Here is a 26,006-nt window from a genome sequence, read left to right as displayed (position 1 = left end):
TCAGACTGGCCATGCAGGGCACTGGTCAGCTGTCACAGCTGCCGCTGAACATTGAGTTGTTCAATGCCCTATTTATTTATTTTTCACCGTTTTATTTTTATGCTTAACTGCCTAAAAAAATCTGGGTTGCAGACCTGTCTACATATGCATGATCAAGACAATGAACTGTATAAAATCGCACCTTTGTAAGATATCAGTCAGCATTTGAACTGCTATGTGTGTGTGTGAATTTTGTAGTTTTTCCATTATTCAAGTAATCTCCAAGAAGTACCTGCATTTAAAGTTGTAATCCGGCAATTAAGGACGCAGCAAACCAGTGTAATTTACCTGGCCTCGGTCTTGGCTAAACCTGAGGTACATCAACGTCTCCTCCATTATGACGTAAAACAAAAACATGATCAACTCTGGCTCCACCTGTCCTGTCAGGAGGGCAGCTGTCTTCTCGCACCGTTGCTATGTGACAGGAGCAGCAATCCGGAACACCTGGTGGCGCAATTAGGAAATCCTGCAAAAGCGGAGCGTCTCAAGCACTTCCAAGGGTCCTTCGTGCACTTCGGAGGTGTGGCCTTCGAAGTCCATGCACTCCAAAGTGCGTACACTGAGCTTTGAGACACAGCTCACGTCTTGGAATAAAGCCTTGCATATAGATCCGCACGTCTCACGTCTCATGTCTCGTTCGCCCCCTAACATTGTCAGTTGTTTGAAAGGGTAAACTACACATCTTTGAGGCAAATATGAGACATTTATTTAATAGTTGTTGTGCAAGTAATCTCATATGTGCAAACATATGAGTATGTTTTCTTAAACTTTAGCATTACAAATATGAAAGCATTGTAAAGGAACATAATTGTTTGAAGCACAAGCAAAACAGCAACAGCATCACATTTATTTTATTTTTTTTACCTTGTGTCTGTCAGGGATCGGTCGAGAGATGAGGCGAGGACTCAAGTGCAGGAGAAAAGTGGGTCTTTTATTAAAAAAAGAAACAAAAGATGAACAAAAACCACCCCGAGGGGGAAAACAGGCAGGCAGGCAGAGAGCTACAGCACACATAGACAAACCCACACACGATACCAAACATCCAACATTAACAACGAAACAGCCCAGGACTGCAGACACCAGGAGACTATATGGGGAGCCAAACGAGGAGGACACAGGTGAAGTAACTGAAACAATAATGAGATAACAAGGAGGGTGGGGTCAGACAATAGACAGGAAAGCACATGGCACAAACAACAAACAATAAGCCATGTGCTAACACACACAGTGACATCTGGTGGCCAACCAGGGCACACCAGCAGGGCCGTGACACAACCCCCCCTTTAAGGAGCGGATTCTAGACGCTCCACACACTAAAACTGAGAAGAGGAAAAAAAAAAAATATGTCTAGGAGAGCGGTGGGCCGGAGGCGGATCAGGGGGAGAGATGGTGGGCCAGGCCCATGTAGCGGCAGAGGGGGACCTGGGGACTGAGGCAGCGCCGGCGGGATGGGGACCCAGGGCAGAGCCCGCGGCCACCACAGTGGTATGTGTGGATTTGCCACCTGGGAACGGGCAATGACAGGCTCTGCCGTTTCGGGAGCCTTGTGTGCGGACACCGCCGCCTCGGGAGCCTTGTGTGCGGACACCGCCGCCTCGGGAGCCTTGTGTGCGGACACCGCCGCCTCGGGAGCCTTGTGTGCGGACACCGCCGCCTCGGGAGCCTTGTGTGCGGACACCGCCGCCTCGGGAGCCTTGTGTGCGGACATTGCCGCCTCGGGAGGAATGTGTGCGGACACCGCCGCCTCGGGAGGAATGTGTGCGGACACCGCCGCCTCGGGAGGAATGTGTGCGGACACCGCCGCCTCGGGAGGAATGTGTGCGGACACCGCCGCCTCGGGAGGCTCGTGAGCGGGCACCGCCGCCTCGGGAGGCTCGTGAGCGGGCACCGCCGCCTCGGGAGGCTCGTGAGCGGACACCGCCGCCTCGGGAGGAACGTGAGCGGAAACCGCCGCCTCGGGAGGAACGTGTGCGGACACCGCCGCCTCGGGAGGAACGTGAGCGGAAACCGCCGCCTCGGGAGGAACGTGTGCGGAAACCGCCGCTTGAGCCTTGTGGCGGACACCGCCGCTTGAGCCTTGTGGCGGACACCGCCGCTGGGAGCCTTGTGGCGGACACCGCCGCCGGGAGCCTTGTGGCGGACACCGCCGCTTCGGGAGCCTTGTGAGCGGACACCGCCGCCTCAGGAGGAACGTGTGCGGAAAACGCCGCTTCGGAAGCCTTGTGAGCGGACACCGCTGCCTCGGGAGGAACGTGTGCGGACACCGCGGCTTCGGGAGCCTTGTGAGCGGACACCGCCGCCTCGGGAGGAACGTGTGCGGACACCGCCGCTTCGGGAGCCTTGTGAGCGGACACCGCCGCCTCGGGAGGGACGTGAGCGGGTACCGCAGCCTCGGGAGGAACGTGAGCGGGTACCGCCGCCTCGGGAGCGCGAGCAGACCACGCCGCTCGCATTGACATCAGTGGGGGTTCCTGCACGCTTCGTATCAGCCCGGGACGCTCTGGAAGCGGGCTGGAGGTATTGGGTGCGGCAGACGAGGCCTCTGACACCCTTTTGATTGCCGCTGGGGGCCCTGCAGCTTCTGCAGCTTTGTCGGCCACCACTGGAGGTGCTGCAGCTTCGGCGAGCACTGCCTGAGGCACTCCAGCTACCCTAGCTGGGGAACGTGCCAGGAACTCCACAAATTCCCCAAACGTCAGGTGGTCCAGCCCCCTCATCCTCCACCATTTGAGGGGCTCCTCAAGGGCACTATTGAAAAGGTCCTTGAGGGCCGCATCATTGTACCCCAAACTCTCTGCTGCACCACAGAACCTCAGGGCAAACTTCCTCACCTCAGTGCCCTGCTGACGGAGGGAGCTCAGGGCCTGGAACTGGAGGATGCGTTGGTAGAGGGGGCTGCTGACGTTAGAGGCTGGTGGATGGTGTGAGCCCATTCTCCGCTGAGTCCTCATTTGGCTGTTTCGTTCTGTCAGGGATTGGTTGAGAGATGAGGCGAGGACTCAAGTGCAGGAGAAAAGTGGGTCTTTTATTAAAAAAAGAAACAAAAGATGAACAAAAACCACCCCGAGGGGGAAAACAGGCAGGCAGAGAGCTACAGCACACATAGACAAACCCACACACGATACCAAACATCCAACATTAACAACGAAACAGCCCAGGACTGCAGACACCAGGAGACTATATGGGGAGCCAAACGAGGAGGACACAGGTGAAGTAACTGAAACAATAATGAGATAACAAGGAGGGTGGGGTCAGACAATAGACAGGAAAGCACATGGCACAAACAACAAACAATAAGCCATGTGCTAACACACACAGTGACATCTGGTGGCCAACCAGGGCACACCAGAAGGGCCGTGACAGTGTCAGTGTGAGGCTGAAAAAGCCTAGAAAGACGATAAAGAAGATGCTGCACCGCATGATTTCCCAGTGTCTCTACTTTAAAATTAGAGAAAATCATGAACTGCTACTCTTACAAGCACATACAGAGCTTTCATGTGCCATATCATATTAGACTGCTCACCTTTTTTCATGAATAAAAGAGTACAGTACAGTAGCTTGTTCCCAGTATCAGGATTCTGTGCATGTTTCCGAATTTATTTATTAGGGGTCTGACCCTGATACCTGAGCAGGTGAAGTCATATCCTACGAGGAAATAATTGGACACTATGAGACAAACCTTCATGTGCTGTTGTTTGTGTTGTTGCTGGTTTGTTTGATCTGTGGATTTAGCATTTTTTGCTTTGGCTAACCATAGTATGATTAATTATTCATCTTAACTTATCATAAATCCAGAAAAAGAAAATTAAACACTATTAAACTATTTCAAGAGTTGAAAAAAAAAAAAAAACATTAACTGTTTCTTTCAGCTTCAAATGAAACCATGAACTGCATATATTCTTTCAGTTTTCACAATTTTGTTGACTAAGTTACACTGTCAATGTAACTGTCAAGAATATCTCCAAAACACACACAAAAATAAAAAAGTATGATAAAACTAGTTCAATATTTCAAATGTATTATGTCATATGATAATGCAATTTGATTAATGAGCACTGTACGCATAGAGTGCACATAAAAAATGTAATTATACATTTGACTTAAGACTGCAGCTATTTTGTAGTTTAAGTCAGGATCATTCAGGCTAAGTTGTTTACAAAAGTTCACTTTAAAGAGGTACATAGATTACTGTTTATTACATTTACTATTTGAGCTCACCGTATGTTTGCTCTCCTGATGAAACAGGAGAGCAAACTAAAATGTTTATTTGTTTACCAAAAGAACATTGTTGCATTTAATGCTTTTGCCCACATGTAGGCATAACATAATAAAATTATATGCAATTTTTTTAATCACAAGACATGATTCATTTTGATATTCAAAGAACTCATTTTCATTGAAGACATTTTTGCATGTTGTCACTGGGCAGAACATCTTGTCCTAAATGTCTCATCTTGATATAGAAGATATTTTGACACTTAATAATCTAACCCTCAGTAAATCTAAAATAATTTCATGCTCCATGCTAGTAATTTATTGGGCAGAATCAGAATAAACATTTTCCGCCGTACATTCACTATTATTAGTTAGTCTAAATGTGAAAAGTGTTACTTCCATAATGAAATCAATCCGATCCTTTAGTCCTCCAGATTTTACAACGCAAATCTGATTTCCCTGAAATACTTTTGGGCATAATCAAAAGCATAAAATGTACTGCATACACATCATTGTATTATATCTAGCAATCATGAAAATGGGAATAATAAGCTAATTCCCTTCAAAATGTATTATTAGAATGGCATTACAGTACATATCAAATACAGATAATCACTAGATTACATATCTCAAAGGTCCTATTTATACTTTTAATGATTTTAGAAAAAAGAGAGCATTAAATGGTAAATTTAGTCAAAGAAAGGTTTATTATTGTAAGAATGCAACTGTTTGTAGTTAAAGTTAAGTTAGATTCATTAATGTACAGTAATTACTGAACTACAACTTACATAATATGACCATTCATGATTTTTAAATTATGAACAGTTCTACTACTATTTCCCATTTCCTCTAAACAATATAGTTCAAACTTAACTTTACATTCTTTAAGTCTATTTTATAGTTTACTTTAAAAGATTTACACTGAAGATTACGGTCCTCTACATATATTATTAGAATTGGGCATACGGTTGATCTCTTCATGAAACACCTCTTCACCTTCAACCCTTCTCCAGCTTATTTTGCTGTCATTTCCCAGCCCCATGCTCTTCAGCTTTTCACTTATCTGGAAGACCAGCAAGAAAGAAATATTTTTAAAAAATAATGAAAAATCTTGTCATACTTACAGGCTACATATCAACATTAAGCTCAAGCTGCAACAATATTGATGATATGAGTAGTGCTGGCTAGCTGTAATGTAATGTATTTTAACACATTATTGTTTTCCTAAAACCCAGTACATACTCTGCACCAGAATTTGACAATGACACTACACACAGTGTTAAAGGCAGATACAAACCTCTTTCAGAATGGCCGTCTGTACTGAATGATCATTCAATGCGCATTTTCCATTACAGGACAATTTCAGTTTGACAGTCTGTTTTCTAGCAAACTTTTTTTCATCTAGAGAAATACAGAGCTAAAGTCATCCTCAACATATAAAATACATGTAAACATATCACAGTTGTTTGTAATATTTGTTTCAAGAGTGATCTACAAACCTTTTATTTGAATAATCTGCTTCTGTGAACTGGGGAAACTCACCTCCATGGCAGACAAAAGGCTGCCGTAGATCACATCTGTGTTGAGCCCATTTCCCAGAATTATTTCTTGACATGCCAACACAGTCACCAGATCCTGAACTCTGGTATGGTTGACCTGCTGCCCAGTATCTGAAGAAGCGGCTACAGTTGTCAGACCATTCCCAAGAGTCCTGGAACAGACCAACCCACATAACCTCTGGAACTATAACAAGTTTATGTACCCGAGACGAATCCGATTTGTTGAGCAAGGTGGACAGATCTGTGTGATGCATTCTGCAGTAGTTCTGAGCATCAGTCCAATTCTTCCACAAATCTATCCTGAGGTGTCCAGTGCTTTCTATGAAGAAGTGGAAAAAAAATTAAATCAGATCTCAATTTTATGTTCACGTAAACAATATATTTATTCACATAAACTCTTAACTCACCATTGTAACATGAAAAGCGAGTGGAATATGTGCATCCAGCAGTCCTCCATGTATTTACTCCAATCAAAGCACAGTCGTTTGCACTCAGTGGTTCACCGCTGAGCCAGTTACTGTACTGTCCGATTGCATCTCCATTAGACCAACCCCAGCGTTTCTGTGTCCCCTTCTTCAGTCCAATCCACACTGATCCATTGTATCCAGCATCCACTATATTTACCAGCCTGTTCACATCAGCAATGCTGTCTACAGTAGCCAGATCGGTGAATCTCTCTCTGCAGAAACTCTGAGCCTCTGGCCACGACATGCTCGCATTTATATAGTGGTACTGACGAGAAAGAGCAGAACTGCTCCAGAAGAGCCCTGTTCACATTAAGATGTTAAACCATCAATACATGAGCACATCATCATCAATACAGATTATAAACGACCACACCAACCTGACAACACAAGCAGCACAAACAGACTCCCGTGCATGGCTGCTCACACAGATCCTCTCTGCTGGATTTTAGAAAGAAATGACCAAACAAGCAAGTTTTTTCTATATCAAATTCAAGATTCAGATGACTAACTGTCAATTAACATCCATTAACATGATCACAAATCAAATTATGGCTAGATGTGATGTTTTAATTGCTTACCTCTAATTGATTTTTGTCCTGTAAGTCTTCCAACTGCTACTGTCACCTCAGGAGGGTGATGGACATGAAAAGGAGTGAGTTTAACCCTTTATCTAGTTTCTAATTGTTTAAAATAATGATGTTATAAATCACTACGTATTCAACACTCCCCACTCTCTTTGGTCCATTTCCAATAAACACACCCTTAAAAGTTCTTGGCCATGCACTCTCAGAAATAAAGGTACAAAAGCTGTCACTGGGGCGGTACCTTTTCAAAAGGTACACCTTTGTACCTATTGGGTTCAAATATGTACACTTTAAATACTAATATGTACCTTTAAGGTACCAAAATGGGCCCTTTAGGTACAAACATGTACCTTTTGAAAAGGTACCACCCCAGTGACAGCTTTGTACCTTTATTTCTGAGAGTGTGAAGAACAAAATAAGCTGCATTGTGGACCTGATCTTCAGCCAATTAGTCTAACAAATCCTGTCCCTCAATTCTACACCGATCAATTCCTTTTACCATGTTTAAATCCACATAATTTAACTGATTTCCCCCCTCACTAAATGACATTACTTTTAACATTTAAACTTCAGAATGAGCATCAGAATTAGATGAGTAGGTTCAGTCTGCACCATAATATAATGCTATTTTCTTTAAAAGTTCAAGTCTAAAATGTTCATTTGTTTACGTAAAGAACATTGTAGCATTAAATGCTTTTGCCCACAGACATGACAAACACAATAAAAACATATGCTGATTTCTGTGATGTACGAAGGTACGAAACATTTTTATATTCAAATACTTCATTTTCATTGAAGACGGCTTTGCATGTTGTCACTGGTCAGAACATCTCGCCCCAAAACAGCTGAACTTGAAGATATTTTGACAATTTGTTTAACAAAATGTTCCACCTAGTTATCTTCATTACAGCAAAACAAATTATTTCATGCTCCATGCCAATCATATACTGCATACACACACAGTAAGTGACCCTGGACCACAAAACCAGTCTTAAGTAGCACGGGCAACAGCCAAAAATACACTTTAAAATCTTATCTTATCTGTTTGGTAACCATGGTAATTTCAGTTAGGACCACATTTAGGACAAAAGCTATTACAGAACAGCATTTCCTAAGTGTGTTATCCTATCTTAACTACAGATAGGAAAGGGGTATTACAGAAACCTCCTAACTTGACAAAAAACCCTAAAAACGGTCTTAACTTTAGGACAACCCCACAGCTGTCCTAACTTCAAAATTATTTGAAAACCAACGGAAAAAAACGCTTACAACTGTGCTGTCCGACAATGGTATTACATTTATTAATAGCTGAAAATGAAGAACGAAGATGTTTAATGGTAGAAAGACTCTTGGTTAAATTTTGATGACAAAACGCTTATAAGTAATTATAGACTGCCGCACAACATATTACTATTAACACAGGAACTGCAACCAGCATTATAGAGACCAACAAAAGTGTCACGGAGCATTATTTGTTGTAGTGCAAGTGACTAATGCCTTACGGTTTTTTTGCAAAAGGCGATTTTCACAGTGAAGTAGCTTCTATTATTTTGTTTACCTCATCAGCAGTGTTGGTTGCTTGGTAACAGACCTGAGAGTGGATTGTCGAGCTTGATTATGCCATTTAAGATTTCCTAACTAGAGATAAGATACTATTTTGTAAGATAGGATAAGAATCCCAAATCAAGTTAAGATTTGCTTCTGTAATACGAATTTGCGAAAAATCCTAATTTAACATATCATATCTTAAGTTAAGACCTAAGATAAGAAATGTTCTGTAATACGCCCCCTGGACCACAAAACCAGTCTTAAGTAGCACGGGCAATAGCCAAAAATACACTTTATGGGTCAAAAAAAGATTTCATGCCAAAAATCATTAGAATATTAAGCAAAGATCATGTTTCATGAATTTATTTTCTACATTTCCTACCATAAATATATCAAAATGCAATTTTTGATTAGTAATATGCATTGCTAAAGAATTCATTTAGACAGATTTTCTCAATATTTAGACTTTTTGTATAAATCTCAATTTTGAAAAACTGACCCTGACTGGTGTTGTGGCCCAAGGTCATATATATATAGAGAGAGAGAGAGAGAGAGAGAGATTTTGAGATTCACAAAGCTTTTATTTACAAAAATTCATCTTGTTACAATGATATAGCCTCCAAAAAAACAAAACAACAAAGCAAAAAACAAGAAATGAATCAATAAAGTGTGAAAATTAATTCATTTTCAAAAGTAGCACATAAGGCATCATTACAACTCCAAATATTTTCAAAAGAAAGCAGATCATCAATACTTTTATAATAATAAAAATCAATTAAGATTCTAGATTGTACCAAGTTAAAAAACAATACAACAATGTTTTGTATTACATCCTGTTCAATTTTTTTTTCTCCTACACAAATAGATGGCCATTTTTGCTTGTCCCACCACAAAATTAAGCAGTTGACATACAAACTCTTTCTTTAGCACATATTTACATCCTAAAATGAAAATCTCTTGTGAGAATACCTCATTACATTTTTTAAAAACATCTTTTAAAACAGAAAACAGTGGTTCAAGTCTACAACAGTTTAAAAAAGCATGAAAAATAGTTTCTCTGTCATCACAAAAAGGACACTTATCAGTGCTTTCAGGATTTAAAACAGAAGTAAAAGCATTAACTGCAATAACACCATGAACAATTCTCCATTGTAGGTCTCCTGTTTTTTTGGTCAATGGTGGTTTGTAAAAAACTCTCCAATCTGTTTTTTTGTCTTCAGTCAACTTAAAAAAACCACGCCAAGGTGTATCTATCCTATTATTCAACTTTTTCTTGTTAAAAACAATTACACAGTATTTATACAAAAGTTTTCTGTCACAGGAAAAAAAAATCAACACTCAAAGAATCAACTTGTTCAAGGTAAAAACCAGCACACCCATCCAACTTAAGAGAAAACAACAAACCCGGAAAACACTCTTCCGAGTCTGGATTACACAGTTTGTTTTTATAGTCCAATAGCAAAAGTCTCTCTTCCTCACTTATAGCAGATTCCCATCTCTGAAGAAGTTGTGCTATAACGCGAGTAGAATTGATTCCAAGACATCGAGATGTTGCTTCCTTGTTTTTAAAATCAAGTCCAGCTACTTCCAGCAAACGGCCAAGAGTTACTATTTTGTTGTCAATAAGTGCTTTGTTTAGTCCGGGAAGGAAAAAATTGTTTGTTAAGTCCAAACGCTTCCCGTGGATTAAGGGTTCTTCTAGTAGCCAGTAAAGAGATGTTGAGTCTTCCGCTTTTTGGAAAGTAAAAAGATTCCACACTTTAAAAACATTACTATAAAAAATAGGTAACATAGGAAAACTTAATTTCAGTGGATCCATCAAAAACAATTGTCCTACCCAAGTTAAAATGACCCAACCTGTTCAAAATCAATCTTGCTACAGCATTCCAGTTAAAAACATCTGAAACAGTTAAAAGTCTTTGAACAAAATGTAATCTGAATGCAGCTATTCTACTTTGTAGATGTATCAGTCCCTGACCACCTTCTTCTTTGGACAGAAATAAAACACTTTGCGGGACCCAATGCAGCTTATCCCAAAAAAAGTCCACAAGCAGTGCTTGTAGTTTTGTTAACAAAGTTAACGGGGGATCTAAACAAGCAAACTTGTGCCACAGCGAAGAAGCCACTAAATTATTAGCAATTAAAACTCGCCCTCTAAAAGACATTTTTGGAAGCAGCCATTTCCATTTCTCAAGTCGACCTTTAACTTTATCAATTATACCTTCCCAGTTTTTTTGTGTAACTGCTTCATCTCCAATAAAAACTCCTAAATATTTAAAACCAATTTTTCCCCACTCTAGGCCCATAGGAAGTTTTGGTTTATCATTTTTCTAATCCCCTATTAAAAAAGCTTCACTTTTTTTCCAGTTTATATTGGCAGAAGATATTTTTTTTTAAGTTTTCAACAAATTTAACAAAACCTGAATATCACTTTGTCCATTGATTCATACAGTCACGTCATCTGCATAGGCCGACAGTGTGAATTTATTCCTACATTCTGGTAAAATGACACCTTTAAGCTTACACCTTATCTGATTTAGCAAAGGCTCAATTGCTAAAGAATATAACATACCAGATAATGCACAGCCCTGTCTTATGCCTCTAAAAACTGTAAAAGGAGTACATAAACCACCATTGACCTTTAAAATACTCTCAACATCATTATAGAGAACTTTGATGTAGTTAATAAAACTATCACTAAAACCAAATGCATTTAAAACCTTCCATAAAAAACAATGTTCTACCCGATCAAAAGCTTTCTCTTGATCTAACGAAATAAAACCACAATTTAAGTTTAGCATCTTGGAGACTTCAATAAGATCACGAATAAAATAAATATTGCCAAATATCGATCTACCTGGGACACAGTAGGTTTGATCAGGATGAATAACACAATCCATTACATTAGCCAGTCTGTTAGCTAAGATCTTCAATAAAAGCTTATAGTCGCTGCAGAGCAAAGAAACCGGACGCCAACACTTTATATCTCCAAGATCTCCTTTTTTCGGTAGGAGGGTCAACACAGCTCTTCTGCAACTTTGAGGCAGTTTACCCCTTGCCAGACTGGTATTCAACACTTCTAGGAGATCTTCTCCTATTGTTGACCAAAAAGACTTGTAAAAGTCCACTGGTATACCGTCGATGCCTGGTGTCTTTCCAGACACCATCCCTTGAAGTGCCTTCTGTAGCTCACTCATACTCAGAGGGCCAGAAATTCCAGTGTTGATGCTTTCAGTTTACTATTTCTTCTATTTGAAAAGAATGTGGGTTAAAACTTTTCGCAAAAAGAATGGCTACTCCACCACTAAGTGAAGTATTATGAATTAAAAACGAAAGCCCACCCCACTCTCTAACCCAATCAGAAGCATTTTTTAGATCACTATGAGTTTCCTGCAACATCACCACATCTAACTTATTTTGTTTCACAAATTCATAAATTTCCATTCTTTTCTTAAAATCTCTTGCTCCATTAATATTCAAGGAGGCAACATTAATTTCATTCATGTTTAAAAGAAAAGAAGAAAATAAAAAACAAACAAAAGCTAATAAAAACAAAACTAGAAACCCACGCGTCAAGTTTGCCTTTTTAGCTATTATCATTGACAAGATCAGGGTTTAAAATTCTTACGATTTTTTTTAACCAATAAATTTCTTTGTTTGTGAACAAGCTTTCCGCCATGAACATCTTTGTTTTGTCAACAAATTGTTTGATGTCTGGAAAGTATTCACAGACACGTACTCCTCTTTTATTTTTCGTTGCTTTGAGGAATATTTTAATGTCTTCTAACTCATAATCACGACTGGATGAAGCTCTTTGAGAAAAACTGAAATTTGAATCCGAAGATTCATTCCCACTTTCTATCCCTTCTTTGTCATCATCATCATCATCAACAATATTTATTTTTTTCTGTTTTACACTTTGAACTTCACTTGAACTTTTCCTTTTACCTGGAATCTTAAACTCAGTTGTATCTGATTCTAGATCAACATCATCACACAGTTCGAACAATTGACACTTCACATTATCACTTTTATCCTTTGTCAAAACTGATTCAGTAATGGTATCACTGACTCCTTCACTCATTACAGCAGTAGCATTCAACTCATCTTCCTGCAAAGACACTACTGGTTCAGTGATATCAGAAACTACATCCTGAGCTTCAGAAACACTACCATTATTCTCTACAACAGTCACCTTTTTCACACTCAGAATGGGAGCATTAGAAGTCCCTGCTACAACCCTTTCCTCATCACCACTGTTTAGACTAACCTCCATGTTTTGCCCATCAGTTGATGCATTATCCTCTTTATTTCTTTTAGGGCAATTCCGAATCAGATGACCTACCCCACCACAGTTAAAGCACTTCATCTTATCCGTTGTGGCATAGAAAACATAATCAAAGTTGTCAACCTTAATGTTAAAAGTCAAGTCAAGTTCTTCACTATCTTTCAAAATCATGTAGGCAAATCTTCTAAAAGAAACTACATGTTTTAACAGTGGTGAAGCAGTACCAATGAGGATTTTCTTGATAGGTGAAACCAGCTTTCCATAGCGGGAAAGGATCTTAACCAGTGTATCATCAGAAACAAAAGGTGGGATATTAGACAAAGTTACTTTTTTTGAAGGTGTTGAAAGCGGAAGAACAGGTGTGAAGAGATTATTTACAACAATTCCCTTTTCCACTAATTCGTTTGCTTTTTCAACTGACTTCAAAAAAACCACAACAGCACTATTCATTTTAGATGCCGACAAAATACTGTCGTTGCCAACAACTTCACCCATTGCCAAACAACTATCTTCAACACTCACCGCGGCTGCCACTTTAACACCGTGACGCCGCGTGAGATTCTTTAGAACACCAACTCGTGAGTCCGCCATGGCCACGCGACGGGAAAACCCCACGCGACCCCAAAAAACGAACTAAACGATCTAAAAAAATAAGAAGTGAAAACAAAAACGAAAAAAAGAGAGAGAGAAGAAAAAAAAGAAAAACTCACTCAGAAAAACACGCTCCACACTCACGACGCTCCAAAGGCTCACGCTCACACCGGAAACGAGAGAGTGAGAGAGAGACTTGCAATAAACATGAAATCTGATGTCTGATGTCACTTACACAACAGCTGGAATGTTGCAGCATCTGTCCAGTTCTTGTCTTCTGTAGCTGATTACTCTTTTCTTTATGGATTCTACTGACATACTGCAGACAGCAGGTTTCTTCTAAGAGATACACAACAAAGACATTTAATGTATCAACATGCATTGATCCAAATCCATATGCAATACATTTATTTTTATTGTGACTCTAAATTAGTTAATAAGACTTATAATGCAAAGAAAACACAAAATGTCCACTAACCAGCAAGCATCATTAGAGAAATATGGAGAGGTGAACTCGTTTTTATGAAAAGTATTTTTTTTTTTGTTATCAACATTTTTTATTTTTCATATATAACATCCAAAATAATAAAATAAAAAATAAAAAAAATTAAAAAAACAACAACAGACACATACTCAATATCTCAAAGTCCAGTCAAAGGGAGGGAGAGAGGGAAGGAAAAGAAAAACACAAAAGTCACTCTTTTATACAGTCACGTATATCAAAGAGAAAGCACTGCCAAGCATCAATGGTAGAAGGATTGGCCTCATTGATTCGTGCTGTTGTACATTCACAAGTCACTATTTGCAGGAGGCTACGGATCCAATATGTTTTTTCCACACATGTGCGGTGTAAACCAGTTTTGTATTATTGTCTTCTTCGCAGCTGTAAAACCAGCAAACAACATTCTCTTTTGTATTGAACTTATACAGAGACCAGAATCATCATTAAGAAGACACAAACTTGGATTAACAGACCAATCAATATGCAGTAAGGATGATAGAACCAGGTTTACATGTGTCCATAGACTGATGACGACAGGACATTCCCAAAACATATGCAGAAAAGTACCTGATGATGTAGTATTACATATATGGCAGTTGAGATTTGGTTGTAGTTTCATTTTAAATCTTTTGTAAGGAGTTATGTATGCCCTATGAATGACTTTGAAGTGAATAAGACGATGAGCCAGATTTTTAGATGTTAAACTGAGATTAGACCACACTCTCTCCCAGTCGACAGATAAATTAAGGTCAGATAATTCCCTATTCCGAATAGATTTAATAGAAAGAGGTTTTGTAATGCAATCAATAATCTTATTATATATTAAAGAAACAGATGGCCGACCAACAGATGGTGCAATCCAGTCCTGCATAGGATGAGAGGAGATGGGAGAAGACCAAGGATTGCCATACGCTTTGAGAGCAGAACGTAACTGAAGAAAGACAAAATATGCGGATGCTGGTAGACAAAATTTGGTTCTTAATGTCTGAAATGAACATAGGCCCTGGTTATCATATACATCACCGCACGTGTTTAAACCTAAAGAGGACCAAAAAGTATTTATTTATAACAACAAAAGCTTTTAAATTTTTTTTTTTAAAACCAATTCTTTATTCATCCCAGTAGTAACCAAAATGCATCTTTTCTTTTAAAATTAGAGCAATATCACATCTGCTTAAATTAATTATGTGCTCAATACAAAAAAAAAAAAAAAAAAAAGGACAGGATGATGACATTCTTTAAAGGGTTTAGCTGCTGGTTTTGTTATATCACCTTTTATTTAAACTCCTGTGTTCAGTGATATGATCTCTTAAGTGACAAGATGTTTCTCTGACATAAATGCTTAAATATCTGACATTTTTAGTATTGCATGTGATAAACCATGTACTGTTTATATCATCTTTATAAATCTAATGTTTAAAGCATTTGGCATTTTTCATATTTTTGCTGAGATATATTATTCCTGAAAGGGTCTTGGTTCCAGACTCATTTGGGGAACATGCTTTACCTAGTTTGTCCCTGATATTTCTGGCTCTATTGTAAGCAATAAGAGCAAGATCTTTGAATGTATCCTTTAGGGATGGATCATATTGCCGAATATATCAGAATTTTCCCACCACATTATTTATATTAAAAGGTTTTGGTGAATAAGTGGTACAACATGTAAGACCTGACCTTTTTTTTTAATTATTTAGACCATTTTCAGAGCGTCTAGTTTGTACCTTCTGTTCTGTACGTAAAAGCTACTTTGGTCACACTTTATATTAGGTGGCCTTACCTACTATGTACTTACATTTGAATTAATCATTTGATACAATGCACTTATTGTGTACATAAATGTTTTTACATTGTACTTATATTTTTTAAAATACCTATATGTAATTACATCTGTAATTAATTTCTGTAATTACATTTATAATTACACTGTTGACCCATCCCTTACACCTTAACCCACCCTTAAACCTACCCATACTACCAAACCTTCCTAACCTTACCCGTATCCCACCTCAATAGCAGCAACAGTGTTTTGCAATACAGTATGAACACAATAAGTACATTGTACTTATTATTTGATGTAAGTACATAGTAGTTATGGCCACCTAATATAAAGTGTGACCGCTACTTTTTCTTATAGTCTGAATTTAAACACTTTTTATAGGCATACCGTAATGATTCAGGATAACACAGATGGTTACAAATACAACTGGTTTGAAAGAAGGATTTATGATATACTTGCTTATTATATAAATGTTGTGAATTGTAAACCAAAAAAAAAAAGTTACTTGGTGTATGTACGTTTAGATTTGATATCATTTGTTGCTCTTGTAGAATACTGGCATTTTCTGCAAGATGATGCATCCATTAGGGACACAGTCAAAGATCCTCCTCTTATTTCTTACAAAAGAGCCGGAAATATCAGGGACAAACTAGTTAGTGTCACGGGTTTTTGGGGCTTGAAGCTCAATACAGCATGAAGGAGTCAGGTATGCAAATGATCAGAGTCTTTTAATAAATCTACACAGAATGCAAAAACACTACCTCTTCAAATAACGTAAGACAGGACAAAGAAACGGGAAAGGCAGGGCTATAAATACTAACCAAACGAAAGAAACTAATGGCATAAATTAACAAGGAACAGGTGATACAAATGATAATCAGGGAACTAAGGAAAACTAGGTCAGGGCAGGTAGAACAGAAATCCCAATGAAAGCAAACTCAGTTAGACTTGCTATAGCACAAGATTGAGGTGTTTTGAGTGGAGCGCTTCATTTCGACCTGCATATAGGCAGTTTGGGGGAATTGAGTTAGAAGTTATGGATTCGTTTTTAGAGTTTAAAAAAAAAAGAGGCATAATTTCAGGAAATGTGTTTAAGCAATTGAGAAAAACTGAAAAAAAAAAAGAAGATTTTGTGAAGTCTCCAGGACATTCTCTACAGAAAACATTTGACTAGACTGGTGTAATTAAAAAAAAATAAATAAATAAATAAAAAATATATATATATATATATATATATTTCTCCTATATGGCTTATGACTAAAAAAAGCAATTTAACTAAATCATTTAATAAAACAGGTTTGTGATTAATAAATCATGCAATTTATCATTATCATTCAGTTCTTTTGGTTTGTTTCCCCCCTTTGAAATTAAGTTGTCTGTAACGAATCCGGTCCGTGACCTTCTGTCCGATTACCACCAGAGGTCGCCCTTCCATTATATTGACTTTCACACCACGCAGACTGTTATGCATCACCATCATACATTGCACTGATTACACACAGCTGTACCAATCACACGCTCCCCTAAAAACTATTACACACACTATATAACACACACTCAGATCCTGCTCAAGTGGCTGAGTGTTGTTGAGTGTATATCACTCTTCTAGCAATAGCTACATTACGGAGCCATTCCAAGTTTCCGGTCCTAGTTTCTAGTTCTAGTTTAAGTCTAGTCATTTTGTGTTGCCTTGTTCCTGATATTCTGCCTGTGTATCTTGGATTAACCCTTTGCCTGCTGTTTCGGACTGTGTTTGCACCTCGCCTGGACTATTGCTTGTGTTATTTGGATTACACCTCGTCAAGCTCTCTGGATATTGTTTGCTGTTCGTAGACAGTGACTAGACAGGCTGAACTCCCTCCCGTCCTTGATATGACATACACACACACACACACACTCACACACACACACACACACACACACACACACACATACACACACCTGACCTCACTCAACTACCTCTTCTGTCAGTCTGAATAAAAGAATGCTCTTCGTCACTTTAAACAAAATAGTCTCAATAAGCTCTTTGCACTATACCATCTATATTCTGCACTGTTGTTTGTTTGTCTATCTCACTGGTTTGCACTCTATCTACCATGTGCCTTATGCCACTTTATCCATTTTATATTATTTTATTTTTATTTTACATGTCCTTATTTGTATATTTGTAATAATTGCATTTTGTGTACGTGTATTTGTGTATATATATATATATATATATATATATATATATATATATTTGATTTGTACTTATCTGTATTTTTGCGTTCTACTGTTAGTACTTAGTGTTATCTGTATGCACCAGGGAGTAAGAGAGTAACGAAATTTCAGTTCTCTGTATGTATGTACGGTACATGTGGCAGAATTGACAATAAAACTGACTTTGACTTTGACTGAGACCCACGCTAGCCCTAGGAATATTCTTTGCCTTGCCTGTTTGCCATTGTTTGACTCTTGCCTTTTTTGTGACCACAGCTGTGTCCCAAAGCTAAGTGTACGCACTTCGGAGTGCGCATTTTAAGTGCGAATGCGTCACAGTGGGCTGTCCCAAACTGAAGTGCGTGGACTCCAAGGGGTGTATTTCAAGCGTGATTGTGTCACAGCTTCACGACGTAAGCTGTCCCAATTCAGACCGCGCCCTCCGAAGACCGCATTCCGAGGCTGATTGCGTCACCGCGGCGCAACGAAGGCTGCCATAATTCTAAAGCGACGTCAAATGCGTCATCTGATGGACACTTCGCACCCTACCATATCCCAGAATTCATAGCGCACGGATGAGAGTTCTGTGGGGGAATTCACATTGAAATGTAAGTTGTGTTATCATTTACTCAAATACCTAGCGAAACAAATGTTAAAAGCCAGGGATTTTTTTAACACAAAGCCCACAAACAATAAGACAACCACTATATAAGGCAATAGTCTTTACTTTTGTTGTGTTTTGTAGTGCTGTCATGTAAGATATGTCCACAAATGTTTTAACCAAACTTGAGCACTTCAGTATTTTGTATGTATGCCCTGCTGTCATATTTTCTAATGCTGCACCAATTTTTATATATGTTTAAATATGTTGTACATATTTTCAAAGATTGCACCACTGTCTAAATATTTCCCATAAGTGTTTCCATTTTCTCTTGTTTTAGAACTATTCTGGAAAAAATCAGCCTGTTTGGGAAGGACTTAAATACTAAGTAAGTTAGACACATTTTTTTTTTTAGAGACAATCTGAAATTCATTGTGCTGTCGTTGTTAACAGGCATGGTTTATTTGCTCTGTTTAAGGATTGCAGGTGTCCTGGGACAGATGAGGGAGTGAGTGGAAGCTGGTGGAGCTACTCCGAGAGGACATCCAACTCCAGAGAAACAGAGGAGAGAAGAGCACAGGAGAGCAGGGGGAGAACAGAGAGACAATAAATTATTTATTAACCCTTCTCTCAAGAAGAGAAAATGGTGGAAAAAAATGGGTACATTATAATTTTTCAGTATGTTCTTTTGTCACGTTGTCAATGAAACAACCAATTTCTGTAGTTTATTGTTGTGATGCAAGTTAAAAACGAAATGGTAAGTTGTATACATTATTCATTTTTGTAATGTAATTTATTTGTAAATGAACCCAAGTACTTTCTGTACATTTTGTATTTTTATGCATATTCACGTGTAAATAAAAGGGAAGTATTTGTGTACATTTGTTCATTTTTAATGCAGCTTACAAAACATTATTCTATACATTTATTTATTTTTTTGCCCTGTAAATAAATGTTTTACACATTAAAACCAGTTGTTCTATACATTACTGAAAGTACTTTTCACAAATATTTACAACATAGGTTTAACATCAGAAAAACAACATCGATATTGAGCGCAGCCCAGCACCTCATCAGCGACTCAGAGGACAATGCAGTGGACAGTTGAACGAGGCATGCCAAACACTCTGGAGAGCACTCTGTATGATGCACCACTGGCCAGACAGAAGAGAAATACCAGAGTCTGGATTGTGGCACTTCTCCGAAGATCCAGCCCAAAACCATTAAAAACCTGTCCAGCGCTGGCACATTCAGCTTTATCCTGCAGTACAGGGGGTCTGGTCTGATTTTACGACGGCGTTTTAGTGCCACCTTAATAAATAAAAAAAATCTAAGATTACGAGATTAAAGTCGTAATATTTCGAGAATAAAGTCGAAATGTGTCGAGAATAAAGTCGAAATATTACGAGAATAAAGTCGAAATTTTTTGAGAATTTAAATCGTAGAAATTAAAGTTATAATATTTTGAGAATATAGCCTATATTGTGCATGCAAATAGCCCGCGTTGAGAGCAGCGGGAGAAGTTGCAGGCCACCGGAATTGATTTGAATATTGTTGCATCCGAGCGGCCGCATCATCTTACTGGGATGTCAATTTTAAGGACTCGCGGAAACAGCTTAATATCAAGAATATGATATTTATTAACAGACTGAACAGGAACAACTGTTTATCTTAACATCAGCTCACACACTCAATCGACATTCCTTTGGGGGGCGCTGTAGCTCTCTTATTTAACCCTTTTTTAATACACTACAAATATATGTGGGATTATTAGCAGAAATCATATCATGTGTCATACTCGCGGGGACAGTATGCTTGGAAATAATATTTCATGTCTTCCATTGCATTCGTTATTTGTAGTGAGCCAGCCACTTTATTCTCGTAATATTTCGACTTTATTCTCGTCAGATTTCGACTTTATTCTCGTAACATTTCGACTTTATTCTCGTAGTTTCGGCTTTATTCTCGAAATATTACGACTTTAATCTCGTAATCTTAGATTTATTTATTTTTTTAACGAGGCACTAAAACGCCGTCGTATGATTTAGGTAAAGAAGGAAAAGAGAAATTGTTTAGAGCTATGACAAAGTAATTGGTAAAAGAAATATTGAGATACTTTAGTAAACTACTTGTAGTAACTACTAATACCACACTGGGGAAAAACTACTAGTCATATTTAAAAGAAAACTGTAGTTAAAGGGATAGTTCAACCAAAAATGAAAATTCCAAACCTGGAAAAACTTGAGGATGCAGTAAATGATTACAGAATTTTCATTTTTGGGTGAACTATCCTCTAATTAAAAGTGTTATCTTGCATACTCTAATATACTTAAGGTATTGAGAGTAAAGGTATAAGCCTACAGTATTGTTCTGAAAAAGAATTAGTCAGGATGGTTTTGCATTAATATTACTGCTGCACTAATGTGTTGCATTTTACTTCTGAATATGTTCAAGGTTGTTAAATTTAAAGTTGCCTACTTCATATACTGTTGGGTTTAATCTACAACAATTTGTACGAGAATACTTAAATGTACTTCCTTGCAGTCCACCACTGATTATTTTGAAAACGAAAGCAACATTTTGTCAGAATATTAACAAGTTGATGCTAACTATATCAGAGGCTGCATCGGAAGGACTCGGACTGGCCATGCAGGGCACTGGTCAGCTGTCACAGCTGCTGCTGAACATTGAGTTGTTCAATGCCCTATTTATTTATTTTTCACTGTTTTATTTTTATGCTTAATTGCCTAAAAAAATCCGGGTTGCAAACCTGTCTACATATGCATGGTCAAGACAATGAACTATATAAAATCGCACCTTTGTAAGATATCAGTCAGCATTTGAACTGCTATGTGTGTGTATTTTGTAGTTTTTCCATTATTCAAGTAATCTCCAAGCAGTACCTGCATTTAAAGTTGTAATCCGGCAATTAAGGCCGCAGCAAACCAGTGTAATTTACCTGGCTTTGGTCTTGGCTAAGCCTGAGGTACATCACCGTCTTATGACGTAAAACAAAAACATGATCAACTCTGGCTCCACCTGTCCTGTCAGGAGGGCATCTCTCCTCTAGCACCGTTGCTATGCGACAGGAGCAGCAATCCGGAACACCTGGTGGCGCAATTAGGAAATCCTGCAAAGGCGGACCGTCTCAAGCACTTACAAGGGTCCTTCGTGGGTCCTTCGAAGTCCATGCACTCCAAAGTGCGTACACTGAGCTTTGGGACACAGCTCACATCTTGGAATAAAGCCTTGCATATGGATCCGCACGTCTCACGTCTCGTTCGCCTTGTAACATTGCCAATTGTTTGAAACGGTAAACTACACATCCTTGAGGCAAATCTGAGACATTTATTTAATAGATGTGCAATTAATCTCATGTGCAAACATATGAGTATGTTTTCTCAAACTTTAGCATTACAAATATGAAAGCATTGTAAAGGAACATGATTTTTTGAAGCACAAGCAAAACAGCAACAGCAGTTTTTTTTTACCTTGTGTCCGTGTGAGGCTGAGAAAGCTTAGAAAGACAATGAAGAAGATGCTGCACCGCATGACTTCCCAGTGTCTCTACTTTAAAATTAGAGAAAATCATGAACTGCTACTCTAACAAGCACATGCAGAGCTTTCTTATGCCATATCATATTAGACTGCTCACCTTTTTTCATGAATAAAAGAGTACAGTACAGTAGCTTGTTCCCAGTATCAGGATTCTGTGCATGTTTCCGAATTTATTTATTAGGGGTCTGACCCTGATACCTGAGCAGGTGAAGTCATATCCTGCGAGGAAATAATCGGACACTATGAGACAGACCTTCATGTGCTGTTGTTTGTGTTGTTGCTGGTTTGTTTGATCTGTGGATTTAGCAATTTTTGCTTTGGCTAACTATAGTATGATTAATTATTCATCTTAACTCATCATAATCATCATAAATCCAGGAACCATACCATACCAAAAAAAAAAAAAAAAAATTAAACACTATTAAACAATTTTAAGAGTTGAAAAAAAAAAACATTAACTGTTTCTTTCAGCTTCAAATGAAACCATGAACTGCATATATTCTTTCAGTTTTCACAATTTTGTTGACTAAGTTACACTGTCAATGTAACTGTCAAGAATATCTCCAAAACACACACACACAAAAATAAAAAAGTATGATAAAACTAGTCCAATATTTCAAATGTATTATGTCATAGTGGAGTGATCTGAACAAATCTTAAGCACTAAACTTCAGAATGTGTAAGGAGGTACGCTTCTGAACAAATAATCATATCACTAATTAAATCAACTTCATGTGACCAGCACCTGATGAAGATGCATCATAAATGTTTGTAATTATGGCCTACATCTACTATAGAGATTATGATTATTACTACGAATAAAAAACTTTTTCTAAATTACTACGAGTTGTACTGTAGCGAAGGTCTAGACAATCACAACACTGTTTCAGTAGCCATTGTGGTTTGTTTGCCCTTGAAATGAAATAAGCAATGTGCATTGTGGGATTACAAATTTATTTAAATGTTTAATTTAGATTCCAATGTAATAGTGTACAAACTGAAGAAGTTATATACATTGTATATAGCATTTATGGTGAAGATGATGACATCAGATGAACGATTCAAGACGTCCCTGCCAGTTCCTGTTCTCTTATTGTAAGTTAAATGAGCCAGACGACGGAGACTCTTGCCTTTTGTTTGTAATTGCTCTTGATGCCCCTGCCCCAATCTTTGGGCAGTTAGGCTGATTAGATTAGGAGGGGTTAAATGGGCCAGGTTGCTATACCTGAATACTTCATTTGCATGCTTTAAGGTCGTCACCCAGGTGCTTTGTTTCCATTCCTAAGCACTGCCCCCTAAATGTATATAAACTACAATGTATCACTGCTTTAGTTAGACTTGGATGACTACAGCGACGCGCAGCGAGTTCTCAATAAAGAGTAACTTCTGGATAAAAGATATCCCAACGTCTCCTGGTCTCTGCTTCGTAGAAGATAAAAGTTCACAACAGCATTGTTCAGGTAGTCAACAATAGTACTTTGTAAAAGAAATACTAATAAATAAAACAATCAATTAAGGAGTTTTCTATTAAACTTATTTTCAAGCTTTTGCATCTAAATGTAGAAAAAAACATCCTTCAAATGTTAAAGGCATGCAAAGAATATTATATTTAAGTCATACTATTAGTCATCACTTTTAAAACCAAATTTACTATTTTTTTTACTATTTTACTATTTGAGCTCACCGTATGTTTGCTCTCCTGATGAAACAGGAGAGCAAACTAAAATGTTTATTTGTTTACCAAAAGAACATTGTTGCATTTAATGCTTTTGCCCACATGTAGGCATAACATAATCAAATTATATGCACATTTTTTCATCACAAGACATGATTCATTTTGATATTCAAAGAACTCATTTTCATTGAAGACATGTTTGCATGTTGTCACTGGGCAGAACATCTTGTCCTAAATGTCTCATCTTGATATAGAAGATATTTTGACACTGAATAATCTAACCCTCAGTAAATCTAAAATAATTTCATGCTCCATGCTAGTAATTTATTGGGCAGAATCAGAATAAACATTTTCCATCATACATTCACTATTATTAGTTAGTCTAAATGTGAAAAGTGTTAATTCCATAATGAAATCAATCCGATCCTTTAGTCCTCCAGATTTTACAAAGCAAATCTGATTTCCAAATACTTTTGGGCATAATCAAAAGCATAAAATCATGAAAATGGGAATAATAAGCTAATTCCCTTCAAAATGTATTATTAGAATGGCATTACAGTACATATCAAATACAGATAATCACTAGATTACATATCTCAAAGGTCCTATTTATACTTTTAATGATTTTAGAAAAAAGATGGCATTAAATGGTAAATTTAGTCAAAGAAAAGTTTATTATTGTAAGAATGCAACTGTTTGTAGTTCAAGTTAAGTTAGATTCATTAATGTACAGTAATTACTGAACTATAACTTACATAATATGACCATTCATGATTTTTAAATTATGAGCAGTTCTACTACTATTTCCCATTTCCTCTAAACAATATAGTTCAAACTTAACTTTACATTCTTTAAGTCAGTTTTATAGTTTACTTTAAAAGATTTGCACTGAAGATTACGGTCCTCTATATGTGTTATTAGAATTGGGCATACGGTTGATCTCTTCATGAAACACCTCTTCACCTTCAACCCTTCTCCAGCTTATTTTGCTGTCATTTCCCAGCCCCATGCTCTTCAGCTTTTCTCTTATCTGGAAGACCAGCAAGAAAGAAATATTTTTAAAAAATAATGAAAAATGAAAAATCATGTCAGGCTACATATCAACATTAAGCTCAAGTTGCAACAATATTGATGATATGAGTAGTGCTGGCTAGCTGTAATGTAATGTATTTTAACACATTATTGTTTTCCTAAAGCCCAGTACATACTCTGCACCAGAATTTGACAATGACACTACACACAGTGTTAAAGGCAGATACAAACCTCATTCAGAATGGCCGTCTGTACTGAACGATCATTCAATGCGCATTTTCCATTGCAGGACAATTTCAGTCTGACAGTCTGTTTTCTAGCAAACTTTTCATCTAGAGAAATACAGAGCTAAAGTCATCCTCAACATATAAAATACATGTAAACATATCACAGTTGTTTGTAATATTTGTTTCAAGAGTGATTTAAAAACCTTTTATTTGAATAATCTGCTTCTGTGAACTGGGGAAACTCACCTCCATGGCAGACAAAAGGCTGCCGTAGATCACATCTGTGTTGAGCCCATTTCCCAGAATTATTTCTTGACATACCAACACAGTCACCAGATCCTGAACTCTGGGATGGTTGACCTGCTGCCCAGTATCTGAAGAAGCGGCTACAGTTGTCAGACCATTCCCAAGAGTCCTGGAACAGACCAACCCACATGAGCTGTGGATATGTAATAAGTTTATGTACACGAGATGAATCCTCTCTGTTGTGCATGGTGGACAGATCTGTGTGATACATTCTGCAGTAGTTCTGAGCATCAGTCCAATTTTTCGACAAATCTATCCTGAGGTATCCAGTGCTTTCTATGAAGAAGTGAAAAAAATTTTCAATCAGATCTCAACTTTATTTTCACCTAAACAATATATTTATTCACATAAACTCTTAACTCACTATTGTAACATGAAAAGCGAGTGGAATATGAGCATACAAAACTCCTCCATGAATCTACTTCAATTATACCACAGTCGCTTGAACTCTGTGGTTCACCGTTGAACCAGTTATTGAACTGTCCGATTGCATCTCCGTTAGACCAACCCCAGCGTTTCTGTGTCCCCTTCTTCAGTCCAATCCACACTGATCCATTGTATCCAGCATCCACTATATTTACCAGCCTGTTCACATCAGCAATGCTGTCTACAGTAGCCAGATCGGTGAATCTCTCTCTGCAGAAACTCTGAGCCTCTGGCCACGACATGCTCGCATTTATATAGTGGTACTGACGAGAAAGAGCAGAACTGCTCCAGAAGAGCCCTGTTCACATTAAGATGTTAAACCATCAATACATGAGCACATCATCATCAATACAGATTATAAACGACCACACCAACCTGACAACACAAGCAGCACAAACAGACTCCCGTGCAT

The 26,006-nt window shown here is 38.1% G+C and overlaps 1 protein-coding gene across 1 annotated transcript; it reads right to left on the bottom strand.

The window, feature by feature from the left end:
• Positions 1–495: 495 nt before the first annotated feature.
• Positions 496–26,006, bottom strand: LOC131528766 (macrophage mannose receptor 1-like). The gene is made up of 10 exons (XM_058758130.1): positions 25,970–26,006; positions 25,533–25,892; positions 25,105–25,444; positions 18,475–18,490; positions 6,221–6,545; positions 5,797–6,132; positions 5,552–5,655; positions 5,221–5,317; positions 2,424–3,004; positions 496–603 (listed from the first exon to the last, which is right to left on the bottom strand). Exons 1-10 carry the CDS (start codon positions 26,004–26,006, stop codon positions 496–498), a joined length of 2,304 nt encoding a protein of 767 aa, XP_058614113.1.

Source organism: Onychostoma macrolepis, chromosome 02 (genome assembly GCF_012432095.1).
Source record: "Onychostoma macrolepis isolate SWU-2019 chromosome 02, ASM1243209v1, whole genome shotgun sequence".
Lineage (NCBI taxonomy): Eukaryota > Metazoa > Chordata > Actinopteri > Cypriniformes > Cyprinidae > Onychostoma > Onychostoma macrolepis.
The sequence above is the reverse complement of the archived record's forward strand: the minus strand, read 5'-3'. Positions and strand labels throughout refer to the sequence as shown.